This window comes from Physella acuta, unplaced genomic scaffold (genome assembly GCF_028476545.2).
Source record: "Physella acuta isolate Inbredline_101_S28 unplaced genomic scaffold, ASM2847654v3 ptg000168l, whole genome shotgun sequence".
Taxonomy (NCBI): Eukaryota; Metazoa; Mollusca; class Gastropoda; family Physidae; genus Physella; species Physella acuta.
The window spans coordinates 189,562-206,891 of NW_026731687.1; the positions used below are offsets into that span (position 1 = coordinate 189,562).

Here is a 17,330-nt window from a genome sequence, read left to right on the forward strand (position 1 = left end):
CAAGAGCTGGTTTGTGCAGCTGTCACTAATACATTGTTTTGTTTACCTGTCTGCTGTTTATGTTTTAAGCAGTAGAGATTGTATGGCCATCTAGCACGTAGAGAGATTGTTCCAGTTCAATGATGCATGAATTACAAGAGCTGAAACTGTGGAGGGTTGGGAACACCGACAATATGTAGCAATACAGTATAATTAGGATTCGAACTCTTCTCTTCTAGGTCATTAGTCCCTTGAACTACCGCTCGACCATGCCATCTTATAATTGTTTGTTGTCTTATAATGAACAGTTTTAACCATAAAGAGTAATATAAAGACACTATACAAAAAAAAACTGAATCAACAGAACTTGATGTATTGAAGGTTCGTTTATTGAAACTCGACTAAAAAAGCAAAGATACATCAGGTTATTGATGGGCTAGGTGGGGAAGGTACTGGTTTATATGTTTCTTATGTTGTTTCTGAAATTTCCCTCTGATACATTGTGAGACTTAGTATTTAGTTCCCTGTTGGCTGTTGGTGTTACCATAGTTGGTGGTGCCGTAGTTGGTGGTGACTGGGGCAACTGTAGAAAGAAAGAAACCATTCATGATTGCTTTGAGCAATTGACCTATCCGTAAATAGTAAATTTAACAATTATGATTGTTGTAAACTGTTTTTGACTCAATAATTTAACTTTCACAAAAGTTTTAAGTAATTTGCTTTTTGGTTCAAATCCTCATGGCGTTCAGTGGAACAATAACTTCAGTGACTCTTCAAAATAAATGGCTCAATGACTTCACTCCCACATACATGCACTCGGACTCGGATGTTATTTAAATGATGAAGTGAACGTAACGTGGATACTGTTTAGATGATGAAGTGAACGTAACGTGGATACTGTTTAGATGATGAAGTGAACGTAACGTGGATACTGTTTAGATGATGAAGTGAACGTAACGTGGATACTGTTTAGATGATGAAGTGAACGTAACGTGGATATTGTTTAAATGATGAAGTGAACGTAACGTGGATACTGTTTAGATGATGAAGTGAACGTAACGTGGATACTGTTTAGATGATGAAGTGAACGTAACGTGGATACTGTTTAGATGATGAAGTGAACGTAACGTGGATACTGTTTAGATGATGAAGTGAACGTAACGTGGATACTGTTTAGATGATGAAGTGAACGTAACGTGGATACTGTTTAGATGATGAAGTGAAAGTAACTGACCGTAGACACAGGACTGGTCGGGCACACATTTGCCAGCCTCGAATCTGTAGTAGTTGTCACACTGGCGATAGAGGGCCTCGCCGTAGTAGCACTCGAAGTAGCCGTAGCAAGCGTAGGGGATGGCGTAGGTCTTGCCGTCATCTTTTTGGCCGCATGGGTCTAGAGACAAACAAACAGAGCGAAGAAAGCTTTAGTCTAGGACAGGTAGTGAGTATTGATGAGCTAAACCAACTCGGGTTTTAGAAGAGTGTATAATAAAATGTTTCTTACAGTTTCCATTTGAATAATCATTGTAGGATTGACCTTGGTTGTTGTATTGACCTTGGTTATTGTATTGACCTTGGTTGTTGTATTGACCTTGGTTGGATTGACCTTGGTTGTTGTATTGACCTTGGTTGTATTGACCTTGGTTGTATTGACCTTGGTTGTTATATTGACCTTGGTTGTTGTATTGACCTTGGTTGTTGTATTGACCTTGGTTGTTGTATTGATCTTGGTTATTGTATTGACCTTGGTTGTATTGACCTTGGTTGTTGTATTGACCTTGCTTGTTGTAACGGCTAAAGAGACGGTTAGCCCTTCTGTTCTTGCGGCTTTTCCGTGGAGCGTAGTTTGCAGCACCATAGCTAGACTGGCTGGTGTAGCCGGTGGGTTGGCTGGTGTAGGCTGGCTGTTGTTGGTTGTAGGCGTCGACGTGCTGGGTGTTCACGTAGTACAAGAAGGCGCCGTCGTTTGAGTAGTCGGAGCTTTGTGGGCTGGCGGTTGGTTGGTTGTTGTAGGTGGGTTGGGCGTTGTTGTAGGTGGGTTGGGCGTTGTTGTAAGTGGGTTGGGCGTTGTTGTAGGTGGGTTGGGCGTTGTTGTAGGTGGGTTGGGCGTTGTTGTAAGTGGGTTGGGCGTTGTTGTAGGTGGGTTGGGCGTTGTTGTAGGTGGGTTGGGCGTTGTTGTAAGTGGGTTGGGCGTTGTTGTAGGTGGGTTGGGCGTTGTTGTAGGTGGGTTGGGCGTTGTTGTAAGTGGGTTGGGCGTTGTTGTAGGTTTCAGGTTGGGCGTTGTTGTAAGTGGGTTGGGCGTTGTTGTAGGTGGGTTGGGCGTTGTTGTAGGTGGGTTGGGCGTTGTTGTAGGTGGGTTGGGCGTTGTTGTAGGTGGGCTGGGCGTTGTTGTAGGTGGGTTGGGCGTTGGTGTATGTGGGTTGGCTGTTGGTGTATGTGGGTTGGCTGTTGGTGTATGTTGGTTGGCTGTTGGTGTATGTGGGTTGGCTGTTGGTGTATGTGGGTTGGCTGTTGGTGTATGTGCTGTTTTGAGGAGCCACGTTGTATTGTGCTAATACAGCAGCCACCAGGCTCAGTGCTATGATTGGTCCAAACATGATTGATGGCTTTGTGGGTGAATGTGTCTAAAAAAAATTATACGAATAAACGAATAAAAAAATCAAACTATCAATTGGATAAGATAAACAATTAATCAAATTTAGTGTCTAAAATCTCAGACTAAGGGGAGTTGGGTTGAATAAGTAGATATACCTTTAAATAAGAAAAAAAAATCTCAATCGGGATATTTTAAAATCAGATGCAGTGATAATAAAACAAATATTAAAAAAATAAAAAACGTTACAATAATAAGCTTTAAAATGCTCTCTAATGTTTAAAAAAAAATAATTTTTAAGACTTACTTTTTTAAAAAACGCTTTTGGCACTAGTAAAATCACTTACATAATTTCTAACTTATTCAAAATTTATTATTATAAAGGTTTTATTGTTTCATTTTCTACGTTTTAGTAAGTCAACATCAAATTTGACAGAACATATTTACTTTAAAACCACAACAATCTCTGGCGATCTCTAAAAGACAATAAATAATTTGCCACCTGTCAGGCAAGAAACCAACCATCCGTGACCAATCAGAGGCGTAGCGAGGGGGGGGGGGACATATATTCAAGGGCGACGACCTTAGGGGGGGCGCCAAAATGGGTTGGAAAAACAAATTGAAAGTTAAATCGAAAGTTTGAGGGGGGGGGGGTGCAAATGACAAGTTCGAGGGGGGTGCAAATCGAAAGTTTGAGGGGGGGGGGGAGGTGCGAATCAAAAGTTTTAGGGGGGTGCAAATCGAAAGTTTGTCCCCGGGCGCCGCGAAGGGTCGCTACGCCTCTGTGACCAATAGTTCACCGTGGTCGGCTCGATGATCAAGCGCCCACTTGTATTTAACCTTGTTAATTAAATTTTAATGACTAATTTAATTTTAACTAGATTAAAAGTTTAATATTCTTGCATTGTCATCGCAGACGAATGCATCAGAGGTGGGTTTAAACTGAATTAGCCAATGTAATAGTCCGGCAGTTAATGTACGCAGCAGCTAACTTGCATATTAATTCAACAGTTAAATATTAACTTACACAAGTCAACTTACAGAACCGAGTTAAGTTAAACAAAACTTTTATTACTAAAAAGTTAACTTACAAAAGAAATTACTTACACAACAGATCTAAAGTTAAACAAAAGTTAACTTACCTACAGAAGAGGGGAACTGAGTCTGCCTGCTCTAGACATTAGCTGACATTTATAGTCTACTTGAGCCGGAAAATATTGCTGCCCGATTGCGTTAATCTCTGATTGTATCTACATCTCCATTGTTTCGGTAATTAAAAATTCAAATCTGTCAAACTAATCCTTGAGTCGATTAAGTCCCATTGTTTGAATCGAACTGGTCTAGAGAAAATAAATTCGTTTTGAAATCTTGTCATTTATCTCGGCAGTTTAAAACGATGACGCAACTTAAGCCATAATAAAATTAAAATATAATCCTCATTTAAAATTTAGAAGCTGAAATAAAATACGAAACAAATTTAAAGAATTTTAATTTCTCTTGTCTAATGTTAGATCGCGACTGTTAAGGTCACCCATAAACATAAATTAAGTCACGTCACACTGTGGGGGTGGAGAGAGGGGGGGTAGAATTTGCTGAGGTTGTACTAAGCGATGAAGAGGCCAGATTTTTTAAAAACTTAAAAAATTTAAATTTTAAAATGACAGTAAAGGGGAATGACGTATGATTGTCGTTAGAATTTTTTAGAGAGCATCTGAGTACTTGGTGACGTCATGAACATACCTGTGAGATTGTGGGGCTGACTGAGGGGGTTGTTCATGTGTGGTTGTGTGGCTGACTTAGCGGTTGGTCATGTGTGGTTGTGGGGCTGACTAAGGGGTTGGTCATGTGTGGTTGTGGGGCTGACTAAGGGGTTGGTCATGTGTGGTTGTGGGGCTGTGGGGCTGACTAAGGGGTTGGTCATGTGTGGTTGTGGGGCTGACTAAGGGGTTGGTCATGTGTGGTTGTGTGGCTGACTAAGGGGTTGGTCATGTGTAGTTGTGGGGCTGAATTAGGGGTTGGTCATGTGTAGTTGTGGGGCTGAATTAGGGGTTGGTCATGTGTGGTTGTGGGGCTGAATTAGGGGTTGGTCATGTGTGGTTGTGGGGCTGACTAAGGGGTTGGTCATGTGTGGTTGTGGGGCTGACTAAGGGGTTGGTCATGTGTGGTTGTGTGGCTGACTAAGGGGTTGGTCATGTGTAGTTGTGGGGCTGAATTAGGGGTTGGTCATGTGTAGTTGTGGGGCTGAATTAGGGGTTGGTCATGTGTGGTTGTGGGGCTGAATTAGGGGTTGGTCATGTGTGGTTGTGGGGCTGACTAAGGGGTTGGTCATGTGTGGTTGTGTGGCTGACTAAGGGGTTGGTCATGTGTGGTTGTGTGGCTGACTAAGGGGTTGGTCATGTGTAGTTGTGGGGCTGAATTAGGGGTTGGTCATGTGTAGTTGTGGGGCTGAATTAGGGGTTGGTCATGTGTGGTTGTGGGGCTGAATTAGGGGTTGGTCATGTGTGGTTGTGGGGCTGAATTAGGGGTTGGTCATGTGTGGTTGTGGGGCTGACTAAGGGGTTGGTCATGTGTGGTTGTGGGGCTGACTAAGGGGTTGGTCATGTGTGGTTGTGGGGCTGACTAAAAGGGTTGTTTATGTGTGTTTGTGGGGCTGACTAAGGGGTTGATCATGTGTGGTTGTGGGGTCGCTGTGTGGTTGCAGCTACTAATAAATATAATGCCATGTAAAGTTATTTTGTAGGCTTATTAGATAACTAGCCGTCCCGGCCAGGCCCTGCTCTGGCTTCTGTGAAAAACCTTTCTGTTAAACACCATTACTTGTGTGTTTAGTAATCATCATAAACCCGGCATTGCCCACCCAAACCACAACCAACCAAAAAAAACAAAACGCAAACATAACGCTAACACAATTACATATACAAACGAAAACAAAAACCTAACAACAAACCCAACCACAACCACAAACACCAATACAAACACAAAGAAAAAAACAAACGAAAAAGCAAACGAAAACAAACCAAACCCAAACGCAAAACCAACCACAAACACAAACCCAAAGAAAAAAACACAAACGAAAAAGCAAACGAAAACAAACCAAATCCAAACGCAAAACCAACCACAAACACAAATACAAACACAAACCCAAAGAAAAAACACAAACGAAAACGAAAAAAAGAAAGAACAAAAATGAACCAAATCAAAACGCAACCACTAACGCAAACCCAACCTAAACACAAAGAAAATACTAACGCGAACATAAACGCAAAGTGCTCACAGTCTAGCCCGGGGCAGAATCGCCTGTTTCAGCTTAATAATCGACTATAGTACCCCAACTTATTCAGTCTTTTGCACTCACTTAAACGAACGTAGGTGCCAAACCAAACCAAATGAACAATTATAATACTCCAAGCTTATTCGTAAAATAACTACAACATTTGCACTTGATCAATCCCCGCTAATTATGTAATTATTTTTTTCCCAACACCAAAACAAAGTAATAAAAAGTAAATTCTTTTCCACTAATGCAATGTTTTATAAAGGGAAGTAATTTTGTTTTCCTAATTTATCAAAGGGAAGTAAGTGCTAAAGGACTAAATATAAATAATTTTCAGACATAATTAGAATTTTTGTTATTTTTTTAAAATTGTGTTTAATGAACATGCCGACAATTATTACTATCAGTTTGAAAAATGAAAATTATTTCCCAACACTTTCAATAGTAATTTTATAACTTATAAATTTAGACTATCAGCACGATAATACAATTAAATCCATACAAGTATGTCAACGACAAACAAACTTATTTTTACATACAGAATTGAGCTTTATATATTAGATGTATAGTGTACAGTGTATGTTAATGACGTCATGTAAAGTATATTGTGTAGATTTAACACCGTATGAATGGTTGAATATCGAGCACCAGTTTATAACGTTGGGGAGGTAGGCATGATGTCAACATTTTGTTAACTTGTGTTATGAGATGATGTCAACATTTTGTTAACTTGTGTTATGAGATGATGTCAACATTTTGTTAACTTGTGTTATGAGATGATGTCAACATTTTGTTGACTTGTGTTATGGGATGATGTCAACATTTTGTTGACTTGTGTTATGGCATGATGTCAACATTTTGTTAACTTGTGTTATGAGATGATGTCAACATTTTGTTAACTTGTGTTATGAGATGATGTCAACATTTTGTTAACTTGTGTTATGGGATGATGTCAACATTTTGTTAACTTGTGCTATGGGATGATGTCAACATTTTGTAAACTTGTATCATGAGATGATGTCAACATTTTCTTAACTTGTGTTATACTGCAGCCAAAAGCGTGTGTTGTTTTAATTAATTCAATTCTCATAGACACCCGCTGTTTGTTTCTGGATCATACCCAGAAGGCTAGAGGAACTGTGTATGTGTGTTGTTTGTTGCTTTTTTTTTAAAATATATTTCGTGGGCAATGTGAAATACAATTATTGACTTAGTTGTCTGTTTGTAAAAAAAATATATTATTCTAATTAAATATATAATAATGAATTACTAATTAAATTTTAAAATGTGGTCACTTTGTTATGTACTGAATATCTTGACTAAAATGTAAGAAGCTACCCACGCATTTCTCTAGTTATTTTAAATACTGGGCATTATTATATATTTTACGACAATCATTTATTTTTCTCATTTTAAGTGCATAATTATACACAAGCTAGTTATTAAAACATTTTGTATGAATTTTTTTATGCCTTTTGTCCTACAGGCTTTGCTGTTAGTTACTAACACAGGCCTGCTAGTGTTTGTTTTTTATCACTATGTTAAGTTACTATACCGATTTGTTGTTATAAGGTTCTAGTTGTTGTCAGTGTTTCTTCCAGACTTTTTTTCCGGGGGGGGGGGCACTTGAAAAACTCGGGTGGGGGGGGCTTTAGACTTTCTTCGGGGGGGGGGGAGGGGGCAGACACTGTTAAAAGTATATATTTTCTATATAAATTTCATTTCGTTCGGGGGGGGGCGGTAGATTTTCTTCGGGGGGGGGGGGGGGGCGGAGCCTCCCCGAAGAGATGCCTGGAAGAAACTCTGGTTGTTGTACCGATATAGTTGTTACAAGGTTCTAGTTGTTATAAGGTTCTAGTTGTTATAAGGTTCTAGTTGTTATAAGGTTCGAGCTGTTATAAGGTTCTAGTTGTTATAATGTTATAGTTGTTATGTCGTGTGTCCAGCGTGTATCAGTGACAACCAATTTGATGTCCAGCTGTTTGTGAAGGTCTACCGGCCGGTATAAATCTCTTAATCCCGCGGATTAACGAGCACGTGCTAATGTCCTACCAGTGGTAATCCCACTCCCCCATCACGCAAGCCAAGCAGAAAAGATTTGTTTAACATAACTTAACATTTTTTTTTAAATGCTTGTCCACATCCAACGAACACAGTTTGATTTTAAAGTTGATAACGTGAATTATGGGAAATTTTTCTTTATAGTTTCCATTGTCCAATGAAATTGCGTGTCTCTTGCGTGATGTGAGGCCCGCGTTGACAAATAGGATTTTTTTGCATGGCTTTCGTCCTTGGGGTTACATAGCAGATGGTCTAAAGTTGTGGAGATTAGTGGTGCTTAAGATGCGGTATTCAATAAGATAAATGCGAAAAAAACGAAAGAGAACTAAGGGTGTAATCAAATTCAAAACAATCCCTAACTGTATTCCTTTACGATAACTGTAAAGGGTCAGGGTTAGAGTTAAAATTAAGAAATGTTCTATAGGGAATTAACTTATTTTACTCTTTTTCGGTTACCCTGTTCTAAATTTTATCGACCGCCTCAGCCAAGTGCGAGATACGATTGACTTAGTACTCAGTCGGCTCGTTATGTGCTGTCTTTGGAATGTCGCGCTTCTTGCTGTCCTTAATTTTAAGTGCCACCCCACCCCTCCCCCACCCCGGAGAAAAAAGTCCAAAAGAAACGCTGTGGATCAGAGTACCTCGACCATAACCTTCCATTCTATCCAGTCCCCGGCTTTGATTGTGCAGTCTCCCAAGACATCCCGGCTGTCTACAGTACGTCTCCATGTCTGTCTTGGGCGCCCTCTCCTTCCCCGGGGGTTCTACTCAAGCGCCTGGCGTGTCATATTTTAGTGAGTACAGACATTCGAGGGAAGTGGTATGAGATAGGATTGACTTGGTACTCAGTACGGGGAGGGGAGGAGTGTGGTGTGTTTACCACAAAATGTCCGTGACCTAACCTGAGGTCACTTCAAGTAAGAGCTGCTTACATTTTGTTTTCTTTTACTGTTGGGATCCGCTGTGTTGGCGACCCCCCCCCCCCCCCCCCCCCCCGAAAAAAAAAAGAAGGGATCCGCTATATTATTGTGTTTTTTGTGGTACTATCAGCTACATTATAACTGGTACTCACACATCAAATAGATGGTAGTCACAAATACATGTTAACACTGTTAAGAAACCACGAGAAAACTTTCTCGAATATTCTTATATAAAATAACAGGGGATGGAAACTGGGGCTATAGACATGATTTTTAATCTATTTTAAATACTTAAAGTTTTAAAAATAGAATAAAATCTCGTAGACAAAAGAACTGCACACCAAGTGAACGCCAAATAAATAAACCGGGAGTGATCTCCCCTAAACTTTCTCGAATATTCTTATATAAAATAACAGGGGATGAGAACTCGGGCTATAAACATGATTTTTAATCCATTTTAAATACTTAAAGTTTTAAAAATAGAATAAAATCTCGTAGACAAATTAATTGCACACCAAGTGAACGCCAAATAAAAAAGCGCATAATAGTGCGCAATATTATTAGTACTTTTAAAATTTACATTAGTTTTTTGAGAAATCGGAAGTAGCGTAAAGTACTACTTCCAGTCAACGGAAATTACTCAAAATTTAACAAAAGGTAGAGAATTAGATCTTTTACTTACATGTGAAATTTCATTTATCTATCTGAAATAGTACTCAAGTTATAGGCTTTTGAAAAATTCAAAGTAGGAAAAGTACCACTTCCGGTTATCGAAAATCGCTCAAAAGTTGATACGGATCTACGATTTTGATACAATACTTATATATGAAATTTCATCAACCGAGCTGTAACGGTACTCAAGTTATCGTGTTTACACACGGACAGACAGACAGACACACAGACACACAGACAGACACACAGACATACGGACAAGATTGCAAAATTATGTTTTTCCGTATCAGTGAGATGTAAAACGTCGAGATTTGTAAAAATCTCGATTTTTTTTTTTTTGCACGATTACAAGAATTTCTCTATACTTCGTATATACGAGAAAGTAAAAAGTGCATAATAATTCGCAATATTATTAGTACTTTAAAAATTTACATTAGTTTTTTGAGAAATCGGAAGTAGCGTAAATTACTACTTCCAGTGAACGGACATTAGTCAAAATTTAACAGAAGGTAGAGAATTAGATCTTTTACTTACATGTGAAATTTCATTTGTCTATCTGAAATAGTACTCAAGTTATAGGCTTTTGAAAAATTCAAAGTAGGAAAAGTACCACTTCCGGTTATCGGAAATCGCTCAAAAGTTGATACGGATCTACGATTTTGATAAAATACTTATATATGAAATTTCATCAACCGAGCTGTAACGGTACTCAAGTTATCGTGTTTACACACGGACAGACACACACACACACACACACACAGACAGACAGACACACAGACATACGGACAAGATTGCAAAAGTGAGGTGTAAAACGTCGAGATTTGTAAAAATCTCGATTTTTTTTTTTTGCACGATTACAAGACTTTCTCTATACTTCGTATATACGAGAAAGTAAAAAAAAACATTTCGCATAAAAACATTATAAATTTTATTTCAACTTTGGAGTGCACTTGTAAAAGTTCAGTAATCTGTGGTCAACCTCATAGATCAGCATAAGTTATGTATGGCTTAAGCATAATCTGGAAAAAAATAAAAAATAAAAATAAAAAATATACATTTAATTGTTCAGTTTAATTCGAACTAATAACTTTGTTTTTATTGTGTCTAAATTATCATAGACATTGCAAATATTAGATACTTTTGTTATTATCTTCGAAGGTACTGCTTATTTCGGCGAACGATTGAGGAAATACTCCAAGTGCTTAGATCCTCTCACATCCGGTCGACGATATATATATATATATACATATATATATATATATATATATATATATATATATATATATATATATATATATATACATATATATATATATATATATATATATATATATATATATATATATATATATATATATATATATATATATATATATATACATACATATATATATATATATATATATATATATATATATATATATATATATATATATATATATATATATATATAGTTGGTTGAGGGGAAATACTTAGTTGTTTTTTTTCTCTATCGTTGGCGGAAATAAGCACTTCCATTTTCGACTAGAGCAGCAACTGACCTGGGGAGCACCTGTAGTCACGGACACACTGACCAGCGCTGAACCTGTGGTAGTGGTCACACTCGCGGTACAGCGCCGTACCGTAGAAGCACTCGTAGTAGGCGCCACACTTGCCGGGGATACAGTAGGTCAGCCCGTCGTCATGCTCGTCACAGGGGTCTGGGTAGACAGGCAGGGGTCATTGTAGGGGTCAATACATGCAGGGGTCATTGGAGGGGTTAAAACATGCAGGGGTCATTGTAGGGGTCAATACATGCAGGGGTCATTGGAGGGGTTAAAACATGCAGGGGTCAATGTATGGGCCAATACATGCAGGGGTCATTGGAGGGGTTAAAACATGCAGGAGTGGTTGTAGGGGTCAATACATGCAGGAGTTGTTGTAGGGGTCAATACATGCAGGGGTCAATGTAGGGGTTAAAACATGAAGGGGTTGTTGTAGAGATTAAAACATGAAGGGTTATTGTAAGGGTCATTGTAGAGGTCATTGTAGGGGTTAAAACATGCAAGGGTTGTTGTAGGGGTTAAAACAAGCAGGGGTTGTTGTAGGGGTTAAAACATACAGGAGTTATTGCAGGGGTAAAAGATGAAGGGACGTTGTAGAGGCTAAAGATGCATTGGTCCGTGTTATTTCAAGGTCAGGCAAGCAGGGGTCATTGCAGGAATTAAAACATACAGAGGTCAGGGTCATTGCAGTGGTCAAATGTGCAGGGTCTTGTTGGGGTCAAACAAGCAAGGGTCATTGCAGGGGAGAAAACAAGGAGGGGTCAAGGTAATTTCAATGTCAAACAAGCAGGGGTTAATGCAGGGATTAAAACAAGCAGAAGTTATGGTTATGGCAAGGTCAAATAAACATGTCAAGGTTATTGAATGGAGCAATATTTTGTAATCATCGTCATCACAAAAGAGGCCACCGCCTTCGTGATTGTTTATATTCACTGTGGTTAGAATGCGCATAAGTTATTATAAGCTTCAGTTACTGTTATGATCGCCAATCCTGTTGAAAGCAATCATACTGAGGTATTCAAATTGGAACCAATTAATTTTTTCTTAACACAACGTGAACTGTATACTTACAAGAGCCATCGGAGTAATCTTTCGTCGTCACATGGTTGGTATATGTGGGGGGTGGGGCATAAGAGGAGGGTTTGGTATAGTTCGATGGCTGGGAATAGGTAGGGGGTGGGGCATAACTTGGTGGCGGGGCATAAGCTGATGGTCTGAGATAAACGGATGGTTGAGTATAGGTAGGGGGTGGGGCATAACTTGGTGGTGAGGCATAACTTGGTGGTGAGGCATAACTTGGTGGTGAGGCATAACTTGGTGGTGAGGCATAAGTTGGTGGTGAGGCATAAGTTGGTGGTGAGGCATAAGTTGGGGGTGAGGCATAAGTTGACGGTTTCACATAAGTGCTTGGCTTGGGGTAACTGCTGGGTGCCTGGGCATATAGCGATGGCTGGGCAGAGGGACTTGAATGGGCAGAGGGCGATGGCTGGGCAGAGGGCGATGGCTGGGCAGAGGGCGATGGCTGGGCATATGGCGATGGTTGGGCATAGGGCGATGGTTGGGCATAGGGCGATGGCTGGGAAGAGGGAGATGGCTGGGCAGAGGGCGATGGCTGGGCAGAAGGCGATGGCTGGGCATATGGCGATGGTTGGGCAGAAGGCGATGGCTGGGCATAGGGTGATGGCTGGGCATAGGGGGATGGGTGGGCAGAAGGCGATGGCTGGGCATATGGCGATGGTTGGGCAGAAGGCGATGGCTGGGCATAGGGTGATGGCTGGGCATAGGGCGATGGCTGGGCATAGGGCGATGGCTGGGCATAACTGCTCGTGGGCATGCCACTGTTAGACGGTGGGGTATACACAGTCTGACTAGGACTAGACACCACCGGGGTGGGGCTAAAATATTTCCCGTCTAAGTACTGGTTGTTGTTGCCGACTAGGAAGTCGGGGTACAGCGTCAGGGGGGCGACCGGGAACCCCAGGGGGGCGCCATACGATGTGACGTCACCAGCCACGTACTCAGTGCTGACCACTGCTACAAGCAGGACGGCAACCAAGGCGAGCGACATCGTTCTACCTGTTGTCATATGTTAATTAAGGTTGTGTCATCAAGACCTTATGGATTACAGAATAATTGTTTTAATTTCTTTAAGACTCATTTTACTATTAATGAATATAAACTTCCAGCTAGGATTCTATTAATATACCTTGCCATAGCTAGTTACCATTATATGGTAAATTGTTTTAAATTCGATGAGTATTCTAGATCACCTTCAATCATTAAAAACATCAATTTTACATGGATTAAAATCAGAATATCTACAATTAGCTGCAGCAAACAATTAGACTTTCTTTCATTGCTATGAACTTTGTAGCAGAGACGGCAAAAAGAGGGTTGAACTCTCGAGGGGTGGAGGGTCAAATATTTTTAAAGAACATTGTTGTTAAACAGTATGATCAGAAAATTATTTTTTTTTAAATTATGTCTTTTTTACAAGTACGATCTATTTTTGGTAGTCGTTTTTAAACAAATATTATTTGCCAAAATTGCTAAAACTATTTGTTTTTTCTAGTCGCCTTATCGAAATTTTATTTAAATGTAAACAAACTAGCATCGACTTAGTCATGTTGAAGTTCAATATTATTTTATAAGTAAATATTTACCGAAAGAAAAGTGGGGCCTATAAAACAAAAACTAAATGATATATTAGCCAATATAAATTAATATTTTAATTGAAACTATAAATAAATATCAAGGTAACGGTTAGGTTTTCAAAAGTAAACCCAATTTATTTTTCGAGTTCTCTGAATATGATAATTTTACTACACACATTTTAAATTCTATAAATCTTACTTTTTTTTTTTAACCGAGTAAGACCGCTGATACAAGGATATTTACAACAACACAATGCAGCTGTTTAATCCACGTCATCTATAACTATCAGGTACCTACCACAAACCTGCCAGTTGCCATTTCGCTACACAGTTCAAAAACGCTAACTTTGTTTTATGCTACTTTCATGTTATCTTAAAAGACAAATCTAGAATAGAGGTTAAGACTAGAGGCCACAATATTGTTGAAAACTAACAAATTATATCTTTTTTCACTAGCTTTCATTGTCACATTATTTAATCAGTTATGGTCAAATTTTGAATTTCAATTTTGACCCATTATTATTATATCCGACGAAAACATATGCTAATTTTCTTATTTGTGGTGCTTTTAAAAGCTTTTTATTTTAAAGGTGTGTAACACATTTTAATACAAGTAAAGTGGAGATGAAAAAATCCTTCATGTTCTTGATTAGAGTTACTTACCCGTGTTGATACCAAAAACGATAGATTCTTCTTTCAAGTTCTGTAGGTTTTATATAATCGCCTCCCATCTTAACCCTATCGAGCAGCTAAAATAGATCTTTACATCTGGGATATTTTAGCATGGATAATTAGGAGCTAAGGTTTGTAGTTGCATGCTGTTTTTGCACTCAGTAAATGCTGGTGATTGGATTGATCAGTTTAATGAAATGACCACAACATGAAAAGACTTGCTGAATACCTTATACCTGATGAACAAGATACGTACACACTTTTACATCTTGCGGCCCAAGGCTAAAATTCCAGCATGTTAAATATTTGTTTTAAGTTGGTACTGGTGATAGAATAATTATTTGTGTTGAAATACCACCAAGACAGACTGCTAATTAGGTGTCATCGAGACATGCATACACTTTTATTTTAAAGATTGCTAATTAGGTGTCGTCGAGACATGTAGATACTTTTATTTTAAAGATTGCTAATTAGGTGTCGTCGAGACATGCATACACTTTTATTTTAAAGATTGCTAATTAGGTGTCGTCGAGACATGCAGATGCTTTTATTTTAAAGATTGCTAATTAGGTGTCGTCAAGACATGCAGATGCTTTTATTTTAAAGATTGCTAATTAGGTGTCGTCGAGACATGCATACACTTTTATTTTAAAGATTGCTAATTAGGTGTCGTCGAGACATGCAGATGCTTTTATTTTAAAGATTGCTAATTAGGTGTCATCGAGACATGCATATACTTTTATTTTAAAGATTGCTAATTAGGTGTCGTCGAGACATGCAGATGCTTTTATTTTAAAGATTGCTAATTAGGTGTCATCGAGACATGCATATACTTTTATTTTAAAGATTGCTGATTAGGTGTCGTCGAGACATGCAGATACTTTTATTTAAAAAAAACCGATGACTTGTTGAGTACTATAAAACTTCAGTGCCAGCAGTAACAGCATATCCAGTTAGTTGCACCTACCAATGTACATTCAGGTATGTGATACGATAGCAGAGTATAGATCAAGGTCAGTTGGTTGATTGGTTGGAATGTTTGGGGAATTGGTATTCGACAGTAATTCCAATATCCGGATGTAGGCTATGATTTCCGGGGATCAGTTGGAACATCTGTACCGACAGGGTTTGTTTATATAACGACTTAAATTTATTTTATAGTAGCCACAGTTTTTTACACTTTCGAATAACGAGAAGAAAATATTAAATACACGCACATTGCTAAAACATATTACACGGATCAATGTCAAATATCATTTTCGTTTAGATTCCTAGAAAAAGTGGATACATTTTCATAACAGTAGAGTCGAAAAACTAATAAATTAAAATATTTTAATAGTTATGCCAGGGGAGGTAATTTAAAAATAAATTCAACTTAGGCTAATAAAAAAAATGCGAATGCAAAATCTGCTGACTTCCATGAGGGAATTATTGTTGGAATAATATAATTAGCAAAATGTGAATGCAAATTCTGCGGACGAGCAAGAAGAAATTATTGTTAGAATGGATTGATAAAATGAACGGTGGTAAGTAAAACACGGATATTTTAAATACTGCCTTTATTTATTTTATACACTGAACGTACTGTTTACTAATTATTATTTTTAATTAATAACAGTTTAGAGGCAACTCCTTGACCACAGGTGCTTTGACCATAGGGGGTTTGACCATAGGGGGTTTGACCACAGCGGGGCTTTGACCATAGCGGTGCTTTGACCATAGGGGGTTTGATCATAGGGGGTTTGACCATAGGGGGTTTGACCACAGGTGTTTTCTCAGCAGAGGGTCTTTGATCACTGGTGGTCTATCAACTGGTGTTTGATTTCCCGTGGCGGAGTTCGGGTATGCAGCTAGTTTAAACTGAAACCGTCACAGGTGGTTGTAAAATTGGTATCATCATTAGTGTTTTAATTTAATTTAAATGAAGCAGTACTTTACCATAGCTTTATCAAAGCTTAATACATTTTTTTTTGTCTGTTTCAAAACAAGTTACGTATTGATTTTATTACTAATTAAAATAAATGTTACTCAATAGCAGCTCACCATTCAACAAAATCAAATCAATCAGGCATAAATTTTTACTGTAGCCTATAATTAGTTTTTATGGAGTTTTTCCCTTTGTCTGAATGCTATGTTTTACGTAGTGTTGAATGTGAAGTGAGAATGACAGTCATTCTCTTCCCCCCCCCCCCCCCCCCCCGCCTCCCCCATCTTAATGTCTTTAGCCTCAAGCGTCATAGGGTCTAAGGGGCGGCTACTCCGTATCACAACATCTTGGATCAATTGTCGATGGTTGGGGAGGGTGTACGGTGGCTATCCCCTCCATCTGAGTTGATCTGATTGACCTAGGTTTGATAGAAATAAATGTGCTAGTACCTGGTAGCTACCTAGCTGAGATGGTTAGTGAAGTGATCCTTACCCGTCTACTGTAGTACTCAAGTGTTCAGCTATTTGTATCGCTACTGTATTCCTGTGAACTCAGTATTTGTTCAATCATCTTTGCTGGGAGCCAGTATTCGTGTAAAAAAACATACGGACTGTCTGACTAACAATAAATCCTTGCGATGTGTGGGAAATGTGTGGTGCTACTCAGCTTTGTTTCCTTAGGTAAGACCTGGCTAATGTTTTTATAAACTCGCAGCTATAGAGTGAGGTAAGACCTGGCTAATGTTTTTATAAACTCGCAGCTATTCAGTGAGGTAAGACATGACTAATTTTAAACAAATAATGGCTTTTTAATTAATTACGTTATATTTTTATATGATTCTGTATCGTTTGTGTTCAGTAAGTCGAATCCTAGTTGTTGGTTATGTTGGGACCATTTCGTTCATTAAGTCACAATTAAGCTGCTTTGTCATTTTAATCTGATTGTTAATTAGGCCCTAGCTATTGAGTTAAGTCTGTAACAATTATTGTTTTAAGTCTGCTGCATATATTGTGTTGGGTACTTCAGAAATTATA

General features: G+C 38.6%; 2 protein-coding genes across 5 annotated transcripts; both read right to left on the reverse strand.

The window, feature by feature from the left end:
* Positions 1–354: 354 nt before the first annotated feature.
* LOC131936128 (DNA-directed RNA polymerase II subunit RPB1-like) lies at positions 355–3,780 on the reverse strand. Of its 4 annotated transcripts, none has more exons than XM_059293034.1 (5): positions 3,715–3,780; positions 1,724–2,603; positions 1,484–1,516; positions 1,214–1,372; positions 355–562 (listed from the first exon to the last, which is right to left on the reverse strand). In XM_059293034.1, exons 2-5 carry the CDS (start codon positions 2,574–2,576, stop codon positions 489–491), a joined length of 1,119 nt encoding a protein of 372 aa, XP_059149017.1. In that variant the 5' UTR covers positions 2,577–2,603; positions 3,715–3,780; the 3' UTR covers positions 355–488. The 4 variants fall into 4 exon arrangements, with proteins under 4 accessions (XP_059149017.1, XP_059149016.1, XP_059149015.1 ...); XM_059293033.1 differs by having other exon boundaries at positions 1,619–2,603; XM_059293032.1 differs by having other exon boundaries at positions 1,604–2,603.
* A 6,656-nt stretch (positions 3,781–10,436) lies between these two features.
* Positions 10,437–14,376, reverse strand: LOC131936131 (uncharacterized). Its single transcript, XM_059293038.1, has 4 exons — positions 14,361–14,376; positions 12,115–13,119; positions 11,041–11,199; positions 10,437–10,518 (listed from the first exon to the last, which is right to left on the reverse strand). The coding sequence occupies exons 2-4, from the start codon at positions 13,109–13,111 to the stop codon at positions 10,508–10,510; spliced, it is 1,167 nt and encodes a 388-aa protein (XP_059149021.1). The 5' UTR covers positions 13,112–13,119; positions 14,361–14,376; the 3' UTR covers positions 10,437–10,507.
* Between the last annotated feature and the right edge of the window lie 2,954 nt (positions 14,377–17,330).